General features: G+C 46.5%; 1 protein-coding gene across 1 annotated transcript; it reads left to right on the top strand.

Annotated features, from left to right (window-relative positions):
* The first annotated feature begins 7646 nt into the window (after positions 1 to 7646).
* RHOV (ras homolog family member V) lies at positions 7647 to 12129 on the top strand. The gene is made up of 3 exons (XM_086612719.1): positions 7647 to 7842; positions 11328 to 11386; positions 11689 to 12129. Exons 1-3 carry the CDS (start codon positions 7647 to 7649, stop codon positions 12127 to 12129), a joined length of 696 nt encoding a protein of 231 aa, XP_086468845.1.
* The last annotated feature ends 2476 nt before the right edge of the window (positions 12130 to 14605 follow it).

The raw sequence follows: 14605 nt of genomic DNA, 5'->3' as shown, positions 1-14605 counted from the left end.
GCAAGTGCTGGCAGGAGCCAAGACCCAGCTCCAGCCTCTGCTGTTTATCTTCTTTTTGTGGTAGCTCTGAGCCAAAACAACAAAACCACATTGCTTTGCTCTGCAATCATCCCGATCATCATAAACAGCAACTATTCTCTTTCAGCTTCTCAAAAGGTACACACAGATTATGTTAGCTTTAGGGTAATGAGGTAGGAAGGGACTTCTTCGACTATTAGATCTATTTTCCCACTCTTGTAGCTACCACATCATACAGTCCTTTCTCTATTCCTATCAATCTGTGTCTGAAACTGTGGGTATTTTTTCCCCTGACTGCTCCACCTGTTCAAGATGCTAACTACTCTCATGATTTCAAGCTCCAATTTCCAGTCTAACAGAAGCTGTGGCTAGTCTGAATCCATTTGTTCTTGTTCAAACACTGTCCTTTGGACGTTTTAGAGCATTAATTTGCTTTGCAAAAATCATCACCAATCATAGCCTTCTTTCAGATGTACCAAATCCAGGATTTACCAAACCAAAAAGTTCTTGCTTTTCTCCTCTTAAGAAGAGAAGAAGATCTGTTGCATCTTCAACTCATGCTTCTGTGACAGGGGTGAGCATAGCTTGACCCTTCATTTCAAATGAGGTTTCCTCCCTGTTGCCTTCAACAATGATGCTTATACTTTTTCTGGTTTTAGTCACATTTTTAGCAGTAGAAGACTGAAGGGCTATTTGATAAGGAGGAAATAAACTATCTCAAAATATGTCTGGACATTAGGCTAATCTGAAATTTGTGCACAAATTTCTCAGTGTCCAGCTCTGTGAGGTGTTTCCATTCAAAGCCTAAATCAGGACATATTTTTATAATCTTGGTCGGGTCCAGAAATGGAAGACGTTTTCTTTCTCATTCTGGCAGATATTATTGCCAGATAGGACTGATAGCTCATGAGAAACCTTGTCTGATTTTAAATTGGTTAAATTGGAAGCCAGATCCTCACCTTATTTGGAAATGAAACATCAGCCTAAAGCTAATCCAGGCCCACAGGCCTGCTCCATTCATCTGCACTGTCATCTGCCATGACTATTTAATTTACAAACATGTGCAATAATTATATCCCAGTGCTGCATTCACAGATTTCGTATTCTGAAAAGAAGGAGAGAGCAAGGGTTACAGGCAAAAGATTTATCAGTTCTTTAATTTGCCATGAGTGTGTGGAGAATCAGATGATTAAATTTTGTGTGTAGTAGTGGTATAAGTCTATGAGATGGACTTGTGGGAAATAATTAAAGGGAGCGATTTTGGTGATGGATTTGGATTGGAAACCTAAATTCTGGTCTTGGTTTTGTATGGCTGTGATCACACTCGCAGTAATTTTGGCTTAAACGGTTAGCATTTTCTCCAAGCTGTGGACACAACTATCAACATCTAGATGCTATTTGACATGCTAATCTCTTCAGCTGCCTTAAGGAACAGATTCTAGATAATGACATTGACAAACACATACTGTGTCCAAGGTCTGGATTCCCAGCAGATGAAGTCTGTCTAAATTTGGTCTTTCACAACACTGTGTCTCTGTCACTTGTGGCTGTCCAGCCCGGCTGTCCAGCCCGTATTTGTGCCAGTATTAGTGCATGCATGATTGCAGAGCAAGCCAGTTTGTTGCCCCGCAGCAGATGACTGTGTGACCCACGATCCAAACACGAGTGCTGGTGCAGAAGAGAGGGCAGGAAGACATGCCTGTGGAAAGAGTTAAGGGCAGAGCAAAGGCAGCTCAGATTTAAATGGCTGGAATGGCCCCTGAGATAAGCTAGTGACACGATTATAATTTGAATTAAACCCTGGGCTTCCTCACAGATTTCCACTACAGTTGTGGTACTGATTGTCACTCCACCTCACTATATATGGAATATTCCTTCACGGTGATCAACGTAAAAAATACACTGCATTCATAAAGGCCATAGGCAAACAGGTTTATTTTCCCAAACACAACAGCTTCCATAAAATACCAACAATGATGTAACATACAGCCAAGCTCTCAAGACTCCCTCAAGGTACCTCTGTCCTCCACCCAATCAAGAGACTGTCTCCCAAGAGTGACAATTCCCCAGTGACACAGACAGCGTCTTTGAGTGACCACTTGATTCTATGTATAAATTTACCACAGTAAAAGAAAGTGCCATAGCTGCGTACCCATGGGTATCATGGTTACCCATGAGAACCTGAACTGGAACTTATATGGAAAGCCATACAACAATAATAGTTTACACTGGAAAAGATCAAAGCTCGAATTGAGTTTGCCAGAGCCCACCTCCCAACCATTAACCAACCTCCCAAGCTCTCCAAACTCATTGTCAGAAGCAAACCTCCTGCAGCCCAGCAAATGCTGGGAGGAGTTGTATGATGCCAGAGCAGCGATGGCAGACCTGCTCACCATAGCTCCTCTGACACTGTAAGAAATTTTCCCACCAGTGAATTATCAAGATCTGTTGATGCTTCACGTGCACTCCAGAGCACGCTGCCCTTCAGTAACCAACACCAAGTGTCTTCATGGAAACCATGGGCGTAACCCATCACAGCCCTAGAATGAGCATACAAGCACCAGAAAGGACAGAAAGATGTTTTTACAGTGAGAAAACTTTTTTCCTATCACCATCACCCTGTGGCTAATCCCTCAGTTCAGATCCTCAAGGAAAGTCTAGAATTAGAAAAAATTGAGAACTGAAACTGGTAACTTGGCAGAGACAGTGGTCTTACAGCATTTTATGGTTTTCCTAGTGATCTCTCTTCAACCCAGCCCCTCACTGTGTGGTGTTAACTGCCTGCCTTTCCCGGTTTCACATAGGCAATATGAACCTTATCATCCTCCTCTTGCTAATTCCCTCACCCCTTATGGTTAAGTGCTAACTCCTCTTTTTGCATAAAGTGTCTAATTGATTGATGTTATTAAATTAATCTTGAAGCATTGTCTCGCAACCTATCCTTAGTCTGAAGTTTGCTGTTTCTGTTTCAGACTGAAAGAAAGGGTTTTGAGTGCCTTAAACCTTGCCCACTTTTTCACATTTGTCAGTCGATTTATTAAGAGATGTACTTTCTCCAGCAGATGGCAACATACTTCTAAATTATTTATAGAACATCTGAGACGTAGGGCTCCTTCCCGTGCAAGTCAGGTAGGAGATGAATTTGTCTTTCAGAAAGGGACTGAGTACAATATAGGTGATTATCTTTCCTTGGAACATTTAAGAAAATATTTTTGAAGCTAGTGGCATTGTCATTTCATTTAAATTTATTATTTTGTAATCTTAAAATGTAGTATAATATTGTTGTTGTAGCTCTTTGCCTCTGCATTTAACTGGACTGGCAGTGAGCAGATGAAGCAGAACATCTCTGTGCATCCCCCATGGCATTGCTTTTATTTCTAAGGAGCAATAAAGTAGTTCAAGGGCCAGGACAGCGGGAGCTGTATTCTTTACATTGTTTCTCCCCTTTTTTTGTTGTTGTTGTTTTGTTTGTTTTTTTTTTTTCTAAAAGTCACACATCTTCAGTGCACACCAGAAATACCTATTAGCTGCTATAGAAGCATAAAGTGGTTTTGTTGCTGTGGACTCAGAAATTATAGAACTCCTATCAGTCGAGAGCTCTATACAGAAAAGGAAATACCAGGATCTTTCTTCCTTTGATTTCAGCTGTAGTAATTTTTCTGTGAATAGCTGAAGGCTGATTTTCCACTGACTTGTGCGTTGTAGCTACTTCTGCCTTTGCAAAGGTGATGGAAAATGATACGAAGAAGTGTTTGACATCACTTCCTGCAGGTTGTAGTGACTAGACGAGGTACCCCTCAAGGGAAAACCAGAGTCAGGCTTTTGTCTTCACCCTTTTGTCTGTCACTTCTTTTAAGTGGTAATTGCGCTTGATTTTTCCCAGGGAGGATGCACACTCAGGTGCATGACAAAACGCTGGTGACTCACCACTGGTTGTCTCATCCCTTGCGATTATGAAGGCAGGTGGCTGGGCACTGGCTGTATCTCGACTTCTTCAGCGTCTCTCTTGGCAGCACAGCATCCACTTTGCTCTGGCACCTGCGCTCCGGTTCAGCCCCTCTCTCCATCCGAGACCCCCACCCACCTGCCCCGCTGTGTGATGGCATTGTCGCCTGTTTTCATCATCCTCCCATTTCTCACTGTTTTGCGTTTCCTCACACGTAGCACTGGGGAAGGACTTGGAACTGTGATCATCAAATGAGGGCATCATTTGCAAAGGGAGTGTATTGACATACGCAGTCCACTTGTACAAACACAGGTAGAGCTGAAGGCCAGGTCTGCTCAGTACCCGTATTAAAAGCAGCTGATAAATTTTTCTCTCTCCCTTGGGGAGAAGGGAGCCCTGCTATTTTTAAAACTGAGATCTGCCATCTCCCACAACATGCAATGCTTTTTCTGAGGCAATGTGAATAGTTCAATAAGTTTTGCAAAAGACTGGGATAGCAGCTCCCACTCTGTGACTTTCAGGCAGATTGGGCTATGGTCACGCGTAATTAGCAAGTTACAAGTGAGATCAGCCAGAGAGGCAGAATATGATGTTGTCGGAGGTGGAGTATCGCTCAGGAGGCAGTGAAAGTCAGGCCCACTAGCTGTAAAAAATCCCAGCATCACAATTTCCCAATGTTGTCACACTGCACTTCAGAGGGGAGATAGTATGGAATAGCTTGAGCTGGTCCATAGCTTTGTCCCCACTGCAAGAGACGAGCCCTAGTTTCCTCCTCATCCAAATTGGCTTAGTTATTGATTTTAACTTAGTCCATAGATGGACTTTTCCTGCCACAGCTCCAGTGAGAAAGGTGGCTGTAATTAATAGAAATGGGCAGAAAAGCAAGTGTCTTCTTTTAAATTGCTGCCCTTTTTTAATAATAAGACTTTGTACAGATGTGTAAAGTTTGTTTGGTGAGGACAATCACACACTGCCTAAATATATACATTGATTTCCTCTGTAAATCACTGTGTACTCTAATGGAGCAGCTTTTCCATTTAATTTAAGAAACTACATATGAAGGTGCAGCCCAGCTGAATAACAGCTGAATGCCAACAGTACCTGAAATCTATATTTGGTCTGCCTGAAAAGAGTTTGATCTTCTGCACTTCATTCCCAGTGGACGGGAATTCACATCATGAGGAACATCGTCATAATTGGTACTAATTATAATTCCTGGGAGAGAGGCCAAACACAGCCTTGCAGACTGCGTGTTTCCCACTCAGCCAGAGAGCTGATCTTGGCAGAGGAGCACATCAGGGAGGCAGCGTGCAACGGAGCTCTCCTGCTCTACCTGCTGCGTATGCAGAGCCTGTCCCTTTGGCTGTCAGTTCATCAGGTCCAGGAACAGGAAAGACTTTCCCTGCAAAAAAAACTCCAAAACTGTGAAAAATATCTTGCAAAATCAAAATGTCTGACTCCTCGCTGCGTTGTGAAACTAAACCTCCATCTTCTGTTAGCTGTCAGGAGCAGCGCAAGACCTGAGAAATGAACCCGTGGGAGCTGCTCTGTTTGTTTGCTTAATCACTTAGTTTAAATATAGATTAAAAATCACTTAAGCTCATCCACAAGTTGTGTGTCAATCAACGGCTGTCAGAAACTGCAAGGGAAAAAGAATATAGTCACAGAAGGAAGATATTTTAGGAAAGGAATGAGAGAAAAAGGGATTCATTCAATCCTCGGAGTGGGGCAACAGTGTATCTTCCTAAACAGCATGTAGGAAACATAAGTTGCCAACTTCTTTTCATGTCTTTCCCCCTGCTACTGCTGACACTTGCCAATGTTGAATAATTTGGTGAATAATGCCACGTTTACATTCATTTCTTCCAATTAAATGGAAATGTCATAGTTCATGGAATGTCAGCCTGTGCCTGAAACGCACTGAAAAACCTCTGCAAGATCCTTGCTCGCTGTGCTGCCTGCCCTGGCTGCGGCGTAGCGTGTCCTTGCCAGTCCCGTCGGAGGCACAGCCACACCTCACACACTGCAGAGTATCGCCTGTCCCAGCGTTTTCTGCCTCTTCTGGAGCAGTTCAGCTGCCACCAGGCTCTGAACTAACGCTGAAGAGCGTGGCACAGGAAAAAGCCAACCTAGTACAAGGCAGACGCTTCAGGCAGCAGCCACTCGCAATGGCAAGACTATCTGGCACATGTTTTAGCAGCAGCCTAGTTTATACCGTCCCCATTCTTTGTAGCTATAGAAATTTAAGGTCACGCTAGTAAAAACACAGAAGAGGTTGATTAAAGCAAACTGCTAGAGAAAACTGCAAAGAAGCCTTCTTGCTGTTCCCAGGGATGCTTGTGAGTTATCTCCAGAAAGTGGACATGCTTTGGAAGTGGAATCAGCCAAGACGCTTAACTCTGGGGAGCTACAGTGCTTGTGACCTGCCCACCATGCAGAAAAGCATTTCAGACTGTGCCAGACTTAAAGATGTCTTCTCAATGTTAACATTAATATAGGTGAAGCACCTGGGTAGCTTCTCAGTGTGGATGCAAACAGCAGTGAGACACAAGCTCAGGAACTGCTAATCAACGGCTCCTTGCAGCACAAGTCTCCCTTTCGGAGAGCTCGATGAAGGACATCATGTAACTAAATTGGTGGCATTCATCGAGGGCCAGAGTTTAGCTCCTCCATTAGGAAACAGTTCCACTTTCAAAGCCGGTGTTGCAATGCCAGGTGTTGCGTGCGTTAACACTTTCCCTCCAGTGTTTTCAGTCGCCTGTTGGTGTTACAGTGGGGTGCAATGGCTGCTGTGATAGTGTGGCCGCGTCTCTGCTTTTAAGTGGTGTGCTCCTACTCTTCTGTTTGTTTAGTCGTTTTCCTTCAGGCAGTGAGCTCCCCAGGGCAGGGATGGAGCCATCTTCTCAGCTGCCAGGGGCACAGGGTAGCGTGTGAGCTACCAGAGGTGAATATGAAAACAGGTGGTAGTCTGGGAACCCCTGCACTTATCCATGCAGCTGGGAAAATACGCTTTGTGGCTTTTGCCAGCATGCAGCAACAGCTTGGCTGGGTCAGAGGAACTCGGTAATGGCAATCATGTAGTTAACAAGTGCGATGTATTTTTGTCATGTGTTTTCTGTTGTCCCTCACAAATATTGACCAGCACTGTTGATTTTATTCCCATCCTTCCAGAAATCACAGATGCTCCAGGTGGGGCTACCGGACAGTGGAAAGAAATGCATCGGCACTGCTTCATTTGAACGGAAAAGTGCGGACACGCGCGCACACACACACACGATGGGGAGGTGGGGGGACGGGACACCGCGGCTTTCCTGGGTGTGCACGACACGGAGTACGGCGTGGCACCTGCCGAAATCCCTAGAGGAAGCGCTGCTCGGGGCCATCGCGGCGGGAGGGGGTATGCAGCACCGGGGCTCTCGCCCGCGGGGCGGTGGCGGGAGGAGGCGGCCGGGCCGGGCTCCCCTCCCGGCGGGGCGGGCCGGGGCGGGACTAGGGAAATGGGGGCCGGTTTTGGGTGCCGGGCGGCAGGTGTAGCGATGAGGAGCGGTGCGAGGCGGGCCGAAGAGGGTGGCCCCGCACGGCAGCGCGCATCCCCGACAGCAGCCCGCCCGCCCGGGCATGGCAGCGACCCCGCCGCGCCGCTCTCCGCGCTGAGCCTCGCCGAGCCCCCGGTGCCGGTACCATGCCCCCCCAGGAGCTCCTGGACTACTCGCCCGCCCTGCGGAGACACAGGCCCCCCCGGGGAAGCGGCCCGGAGCTGGGCATCAAGTGCGTGCTGGTGGGCGACGGAGCCGTGGGCAAGACCAGCCTGGTCGTCAGCTACACCACCAACGGGTACCCCGACGAGTACCAGCCCACCGCCCTCGACACCTTCTCTGGTAGGCGCCCGCCCGGGCTCCGCGGTGCCTCGCCCGACCGGACGAGGGGGGCGGCGGGGGGTGAACCCCGCCTGGCGCGGCGAAGCGCTCCTCGGGACGCGGTGTGCCCGGGGAGGCTGGCCGGCGGGGCGGGGGGTGAGCTTTCCCGGTTGGACGGGCCCCCGCCGGGGCTGCACCAGGGGGGCTTAGCGGGTGTAGGGTGAGCACAGCCTGGGGGGGGAAAAGCCCACGGGCGTTTCCTTCAGCTCGGACCCAGTCCCTCAGGCGTTTTGTGAAGTTTCGCAGGTGGAAAGTCCGGCATTTTGCAGCTTTGTGTGTCAACAGGGCATGTGTCAAGTTGGCTCGCAAGTTGTATGAAATTGGGCGCTTTCCTGGTTTTGTGGTGGTGTAATGACCAAATAGAAGGGGACTTAATGTTTTATTGTTGTTGGGTTTTCGCTTCAGAAATGTCACAGCATTGCACAGTAGGCTTTCTAGCTTCAACAGATACTCAGAAAAAACATCCTTTTCCCCACACCTCCACTGAAGCTGGTGTTGGACAGAGGTTGCCAAAAAGTTGAAGAGCTTCCTGAGTCTGGCTAGAATTGCCTTCCCTGTCAGCCGATGAGCTCTCTTTAGTTTCCACTTTTGTAAATGCCATCTTTGTTCTTGTTCTCCACTCCTCTTCTTTTGGGCTCCAATTTCTAATATAAACCCTCTTTGAAAGATTTCTGATCTTCATCTGATATGGAGAAACACAACAGTACATGACAGCATAGATTGGTAGATCAGAGATGGGCTCAAGTCAGACCAGAAATGGTCTGAGACTTCTAATGTGTCATAGTTTCACGGGTTCCTAAAGGGAGCGTTTTGTTTGTCTGAATGTCCCTCCAGTTGCTCACTCTTACACTGGGAATTGTTGATTTGCCTTGACCCTCTCCAAGCTCTTCCATTGTCATCTGAAGGAAATGAACTGGGAACACGCTGCTGTTCAGGGTCCAGCAGCCCTTTGGGAACAGATGTAAAGACCCCTCGAGTCCTCTAAGGGAAAGATTACTGCTCTCTCTAATCCTTTTACACTGATGTGTGCAGTTTGGGCTAAGAGAGACTTGGAATTACCATGGTTATTAGCCTCCACGTTTTTGGAAAGGGCAAATCCATAGTAAAACGATCCAGAAAGTTAGAGGCAGTATGAGTTCAGAGTCTCTCCGATTAGCAGCAAGTAGTTTGAAGATAGCTGCACATGGGTTTAGCCTCACTCTGAACATCCAAGTACCGAGCCTGGCTTCCAGAAGTGCATTGCATTTACAACTGACAGAAATAAAAACCATGAAAAACGCATCTTCCAAAGTTCACTTTCTGTCTATTAGTAGGAAATGGGAGAATACAGACGTTTCCCTTCTCACTGCTACTCTTAACCTGGATAAACTTGAAGAAAGTCCCTCCCTGGATTCACGAAGCACAGTTCGAGATCCATTTTAGAAATTTCAGCCCCATTCTTTCCACTCTTGGGGAATACTTGCAGTTGAAACCACCAGCAGAACTGAGCTTCACAGTTTACGTCCTAACCCTAATTCTGGTCAATGGACTGTAATGCCAATAACAAAATAGGAGAAAGTATTTTGTTATCAGAGGAATGGCTCTGGGACTGTGACCCAGCCACCTCTGCCAGGGTGCTACCTCCTGCTGGGTGTCACTGCCAGGTAGGGCAGCCTTGAGTGAAACCTGTACCCTGTGACCTCTCTCCACCAGGCTATCCTGTTCTGCCAGCCCCTTTGCTATTGTACCGAAATCCAGCCTCATCCTGAGGGTGTGGACCTTGTGAGGGCAGTATTTGGAGGGCTGTCGCAGAGCTGCTAGCGTAGCTTAGGCTAGCAGCAGATATGAAAAAACCTTGTGCAAGCACTGCAGCAGCAGGTAATATACATGATGCCTTTCTTCTGAAGACTGTAAAATGTTTCAGAGATGCTAATTCCTTCTCTCAACACACTTGTCTTACAAGAAACCAGATACTAGAAAGGCAAATGCCCAGTGTCTTGAAGATCAAGTCAGGATCTAGCAGGTTCTTTGATCAGGAACAGGTTTCTCTTCCTCCTGTGGGGCAAAGATATGGTAACAACCCAACTGTTTCCCAGTCACAAGGAAGCAATGACTTTCAGCTATGCCGCGAGGAATGGCACTGTGGTGGACGCACCCACCCCTTCGTTTTTCCTTCAATCTCAGTCTCCCACTGAACTTCAGATCATCTTTTGTCTGTGCCTCCCTCCTTCTCCCCAGACTGCTTTCAGCAAGAAGGAGTGCTGTCCTCCCAGAGCTTGTGTTAAACTTGTGTTAAACTTGTGTTAAACTTGTGTTAAACTTGTGTTAAACTTGTGTTAAAGTGTTTCTGTCACTTTTCTCACCTGGCTAATTACTTCAAGAATCACAAGAGATCGATCCTGCTACTGTGTCAGGGTTGGTTTGTTTGTTTTTTACCAAAAGGACAATAGATCCTCCTCCTGGGCACAGCAAGGACATTTAGCTAGCTCCTGTCAAGTGCCGCCCATTGTCACCTTAGTCAGGATATCTGCCTCTATTCACCAGAATCAGCCCATCCAGAGTTGTCAGGACTTTCAAGTGATTTTTCCAGCTCCTCCAACCCCTTTCTCCTTTTCCTCCGTTCCTAGCCAGTCTCTGTGGTGTCTGTGCGCTTAAACATCTAACAGTTTAATTCCAGATTTCCATCAGAGGTCCTGCCAGCCCTCAGTCTGAGTCAGCTGATACCACATGAAGGCTTACTGTGATTAGGGAGTGAAACGGGAGGGGGCCTTACATGTGTAACTCAGCAGTTTTTCGATGTGTGGATGGTCTCTGAAGGTGATTTCATTCATCACCGTTTCCTCAATAGCTTCTTCATTTCAAAGTTGGGTTTAAGTCTTTGCTTTTCCTTAGCTGGAATACTTATGGAAACACTCTTTTCTTCTTAGTTTGTCTCCTTTTTTTTTTTTTTTTCCCCTTCCTTCCCCTTTTATGGCCAAGTTTCTGGCCTCAATGAGAAAAATCTCCAATAGCTTGTTTAATGGCAGCTGTTTTGAACTTCTACCCTGGGCTGAGAAGCTAGGAGCAAGTTGCTGAAGTTCTCCATTATGTTTATCCTTATCTGCTTTCTTTGGGTGTGGAAGAAAAGCAAGCTATTCTCAGGGCACTATTTGGCTAAGAGCTCTTCTTCTCAAGAGAAGCAGTAATGTGGAATGATTATTCCAAAATACTGGAGAAGAGCCCAAAACACCTGAGGGCTAACCAAATCAGAAAGTCTATTGCAGGTCTCTTTAATGTTCCCAGTGCAAACCTCATCTGTTTTAGTGAGGTTTGGGAGGATGCTCAGCAAGGAGGACAGACTTGAGTGACTTCAGCATGTCTGTTCAGTGGAATACAAAACAGAACACTCAGAGGAAAGAACTGTATGAATGTACATCTGTATGCTGGACAACTGCCTTAGACTCATCCTTATTCTCTTCCTGCTACAGTGCAGGTCCTGGTGGATGGAGCTCCAGTCCGGATCCAGCTGTGGGACACTGCAGGACAGGTAAGCTTTATCAAAGCAGCTGCCAGCTCTGATTCTGTGGGACAGGGTCTGTTTGCAGACTTTGGAGGAAGGCAGTGTTTAACTGGGAAGGAAGGAAATGCAGTAGTCCAGCATCAGCCATTGACTAGTATGACAATCACAAATGAGTGAATGACAGACTCTGTCAGCAATGAAACTTTTGCCTGAACCGTGGCATGGCCACAAAGTCAGAATGATGCTCTGCCTCTGGAGGTGCAGTGTCATGCTGTTAGGAGATCGGTCCAGTGAAGACTTTTTTTCCCCCTTCTCTCCATGTTCTACAGGAGGACTTCGACTGTTTGCGCTCGCTTTGTTACCCAGACACTGATGTCTTCCTTGTCTGCTTCAGTGTGGTAAACCCAAGCTCCTTCCAAAACATTACGGAGAAATGGATCCCTGAGATACGAACTCATAACCCTCGGGCACCGGTGCTGCTGGTGGGGACGCAGGCAGACTTGCGGGACGATGTCAATGTCCTCATCAGCCTGGATCGCTACCACGTGAAGCCTGTGCCCCGGCCTCAGGCAGAAGGTCTAGCTGACAAAATCCGGGCTGAAGCCTACTTGGAGTGCTCAGCACTGACCCAGAAGAACCTCAAAGAAGTTTTTGACATGGCCATTGTCAGTGGTGTTGAGCACAAAGCACGGCAGGAAAAGAAGATGACTGCGAAAGGCATCAAAACTCTCTCTAAATGTCGCTGGAAGAAGTTCTTCTGCTTTGTCTGAAGCTGATTTGAGCAGGGGAAAAAAAAAGAAACACCTGATGCCAGTGTTGGCTCTGCACCTTCTTGGAGTGACTGCTCCTATGGCCCCAGCAAGGAGGGTATGATAAGCTGCTGGGCTTGGAAACCTGGCTCTTACTGGGTTACAGTATCAGATGCCTAGGAGACATGAACTGGATTTCCATTGTGCCGGGATGTGGAATGGTCCAGGCCCAGCCCACTACCTGCTGGGCACGTCTGTAGTGTCCCAGACTAATGGGAGCCTTTAATACACCAAGACTCAGTACCCTAGAACAGGCAGGTTCCTTACATTGTTCAAAACGATCAGCTTTCTGTCTGAAGCTGACACTTTTGGAGTCCTGATGCAGCATAATAAACGTAAGGGACTTTTGAAGTCTGCCTATGTTTTGGCTGATTTACAGGCTTGGCAGAGAGTAGGGCAGGGGCAGTTACAGGTGACTGCAGTGTGGTCAGACATGGGCTGTTGAGTTTGTAACACGAGACTTGGGTTGCCTCTCTGATTCTGCTTGCCAAAGTAGGTAGAAGTCACTTGGCTGTGAAAAAGCAGTGCTCTTTCTTAAAGGCCCTGTATTGTGAGTACCTTTGAGAAGGTTTTTACCTAAATAAAGGCTATTAGCAGGCTGAAGGGAAAATGCACTGGGAGCTACAGCAGTTCTTTAAGCAAAACATTCTCTGAGAGGACTCTGTAGTCCAATGGGTGCCAGTTCTATAGTCCTATCTTAAGAGGTAGCCATGAACTTGGGGACCTATTTTGAAAGGACTTTTGTGTGCGTGTGGTGTTTTGAGAGAACAGATGAGGAACAGTGATGAGTGGCTCTGTCTGTCTAGCAGAGACAAAACTGCGTCAGCAAAGGGTTTGTAACACTACCAAGGGGTGAAATGCAGATGGAGAGCCATGCATGTAATGAAAGGAGAAGAGAGAAGGAAGAAAGAGAAGGGAATAAAAAGGAAAAAGAGAGTGGAAGGAAGAAAGAGAGATGGAGAAGGAAAGAAGAATGAACGTTGTTAAATGAAAGTTGCAATTCTGCTTCGTTGAGATGCTAGTATTCAGGGAATCTTCTAGGGACCTGGAAAATTTGCTAGTGATCTCAATTTCAAAGTAATATTATCCATACATTAAGTTCTGAATCAAAAGGAGGGGGTGTAGTGACAGAGTTCCTCTTGGTCAGTAAAATCCTCAGTTTCAGATCTACGCAGGAGAAAAGAACATTACCCTGTACTGTTTTTCCTGAGGCTGCAGAACAGGAATGGAGGGCTGAGGGCTTCTTTCTGTTGTGCTTCTCTTTCTTAAAAGTCACTGCTCGATCTGCTGAAATCCAAAGCAAAGGAAATCCATGAAGTTCCTGCCAGAGAAAAATATTCACTATGTTTGCTCCATTCCCCTCTCACCTGTTTCTCAGGAGATTAATTTCATGGTGAGTCTATTCACATTTTATTACAGAACTTGCATCAATTTCTAAAACTTCTTTCACAGAGACATTTCATTCTGGTTTATGTAGCAGAGAGCATGACAGGTCTGTCAAGCAATGCTTTCAATACTCAGGGGGTTCTCTTCATCTGGCCATGGCCCATCACTTGGTAACGCTCTGCAGTAATGTGACAGAAGGGGATACAGCTGTGGATTGTTCGCCCTGCACCAAAAGGAAGCACACCCAAGCTCATGGGCCTGTAAAAAAAAAAAAAATGCAAGTAATGCAGCCTAGCTCTGGATCCAAACGAATGTCTGCAAACATCTCTCAAAACATCTCTTCTTGTAGTGTAGCTCATGTAGTCCCCAGGACATGAGAGAAGCCTGCTGTCTCCCTGGACGGTCTCATAGTATGAGAGAGGTGGGCAGATCTTCTTGCAAAGGGATGTGGCTCACAGCCTTGGAGCTGCTTGTAGGGAAGGGCTTAGAGACCCGAAAAGGGTGGCATATCAGAATGAGCTGAATGTTGAAAGGACTTTCCAGACTGAAATGCCATCTGTGTCCAGTGAGGAGTCCTAAGAGCTGGAGAACACAGGAGGCGGTAGCGAGAAGTGACATGTCCTACACACCTCTAGACAGGACACACGCTTCCTGAGCAAAGCTCTTGCTCAAGCAATGTATCCCTGTGTGTATTTCCTACTTGTACAGGCACCTTTGCTGTATCACTAGTTCAGTTTGTCTATTGGGTCTTTATGCATTTCTTTAGCCTGTGAGACCGAGAGCTGTGGTGTGACCTGCTAGGGAGCACACCATACCCCTACGGAGCAAATCCATAGGTGGAAAGAACACCAGCCTCCCTCCTGCTAAGGAGAGTAAGGGTTGTCCTGCAGTAGCTTGGTGTGAAACAGGGATTATTTCATTCTGGAAGAGAAACTGTACTGAGAGCTGCTTTCTTCCTCTATGATTATGTCTAATATTTGTACAAATAAAATTTTTTTATGTCCTCAATTTGTGTTTGTAATTTTGTCAGTGTAAAATAAGCTGGGCTTTA

This window comes from Tauraco erythrolophus, chromosome 6, assembly GCF_009769465.1.
Source record: "Tauraco erythrolophus isolate bTauEry1 chromosome 6, bTauEry1.pri, whole genome shotgun sequence".
Taxonomy (NCBI): Eukaryota; Metazoa; Chordata; class Aves; order Musophagiformes; family Musophagidae; genus Tauraco; species Tauraco erythrolophus.
This window is presented reverse-complemented; position numbering and strand designations above follow the sequence as displayed.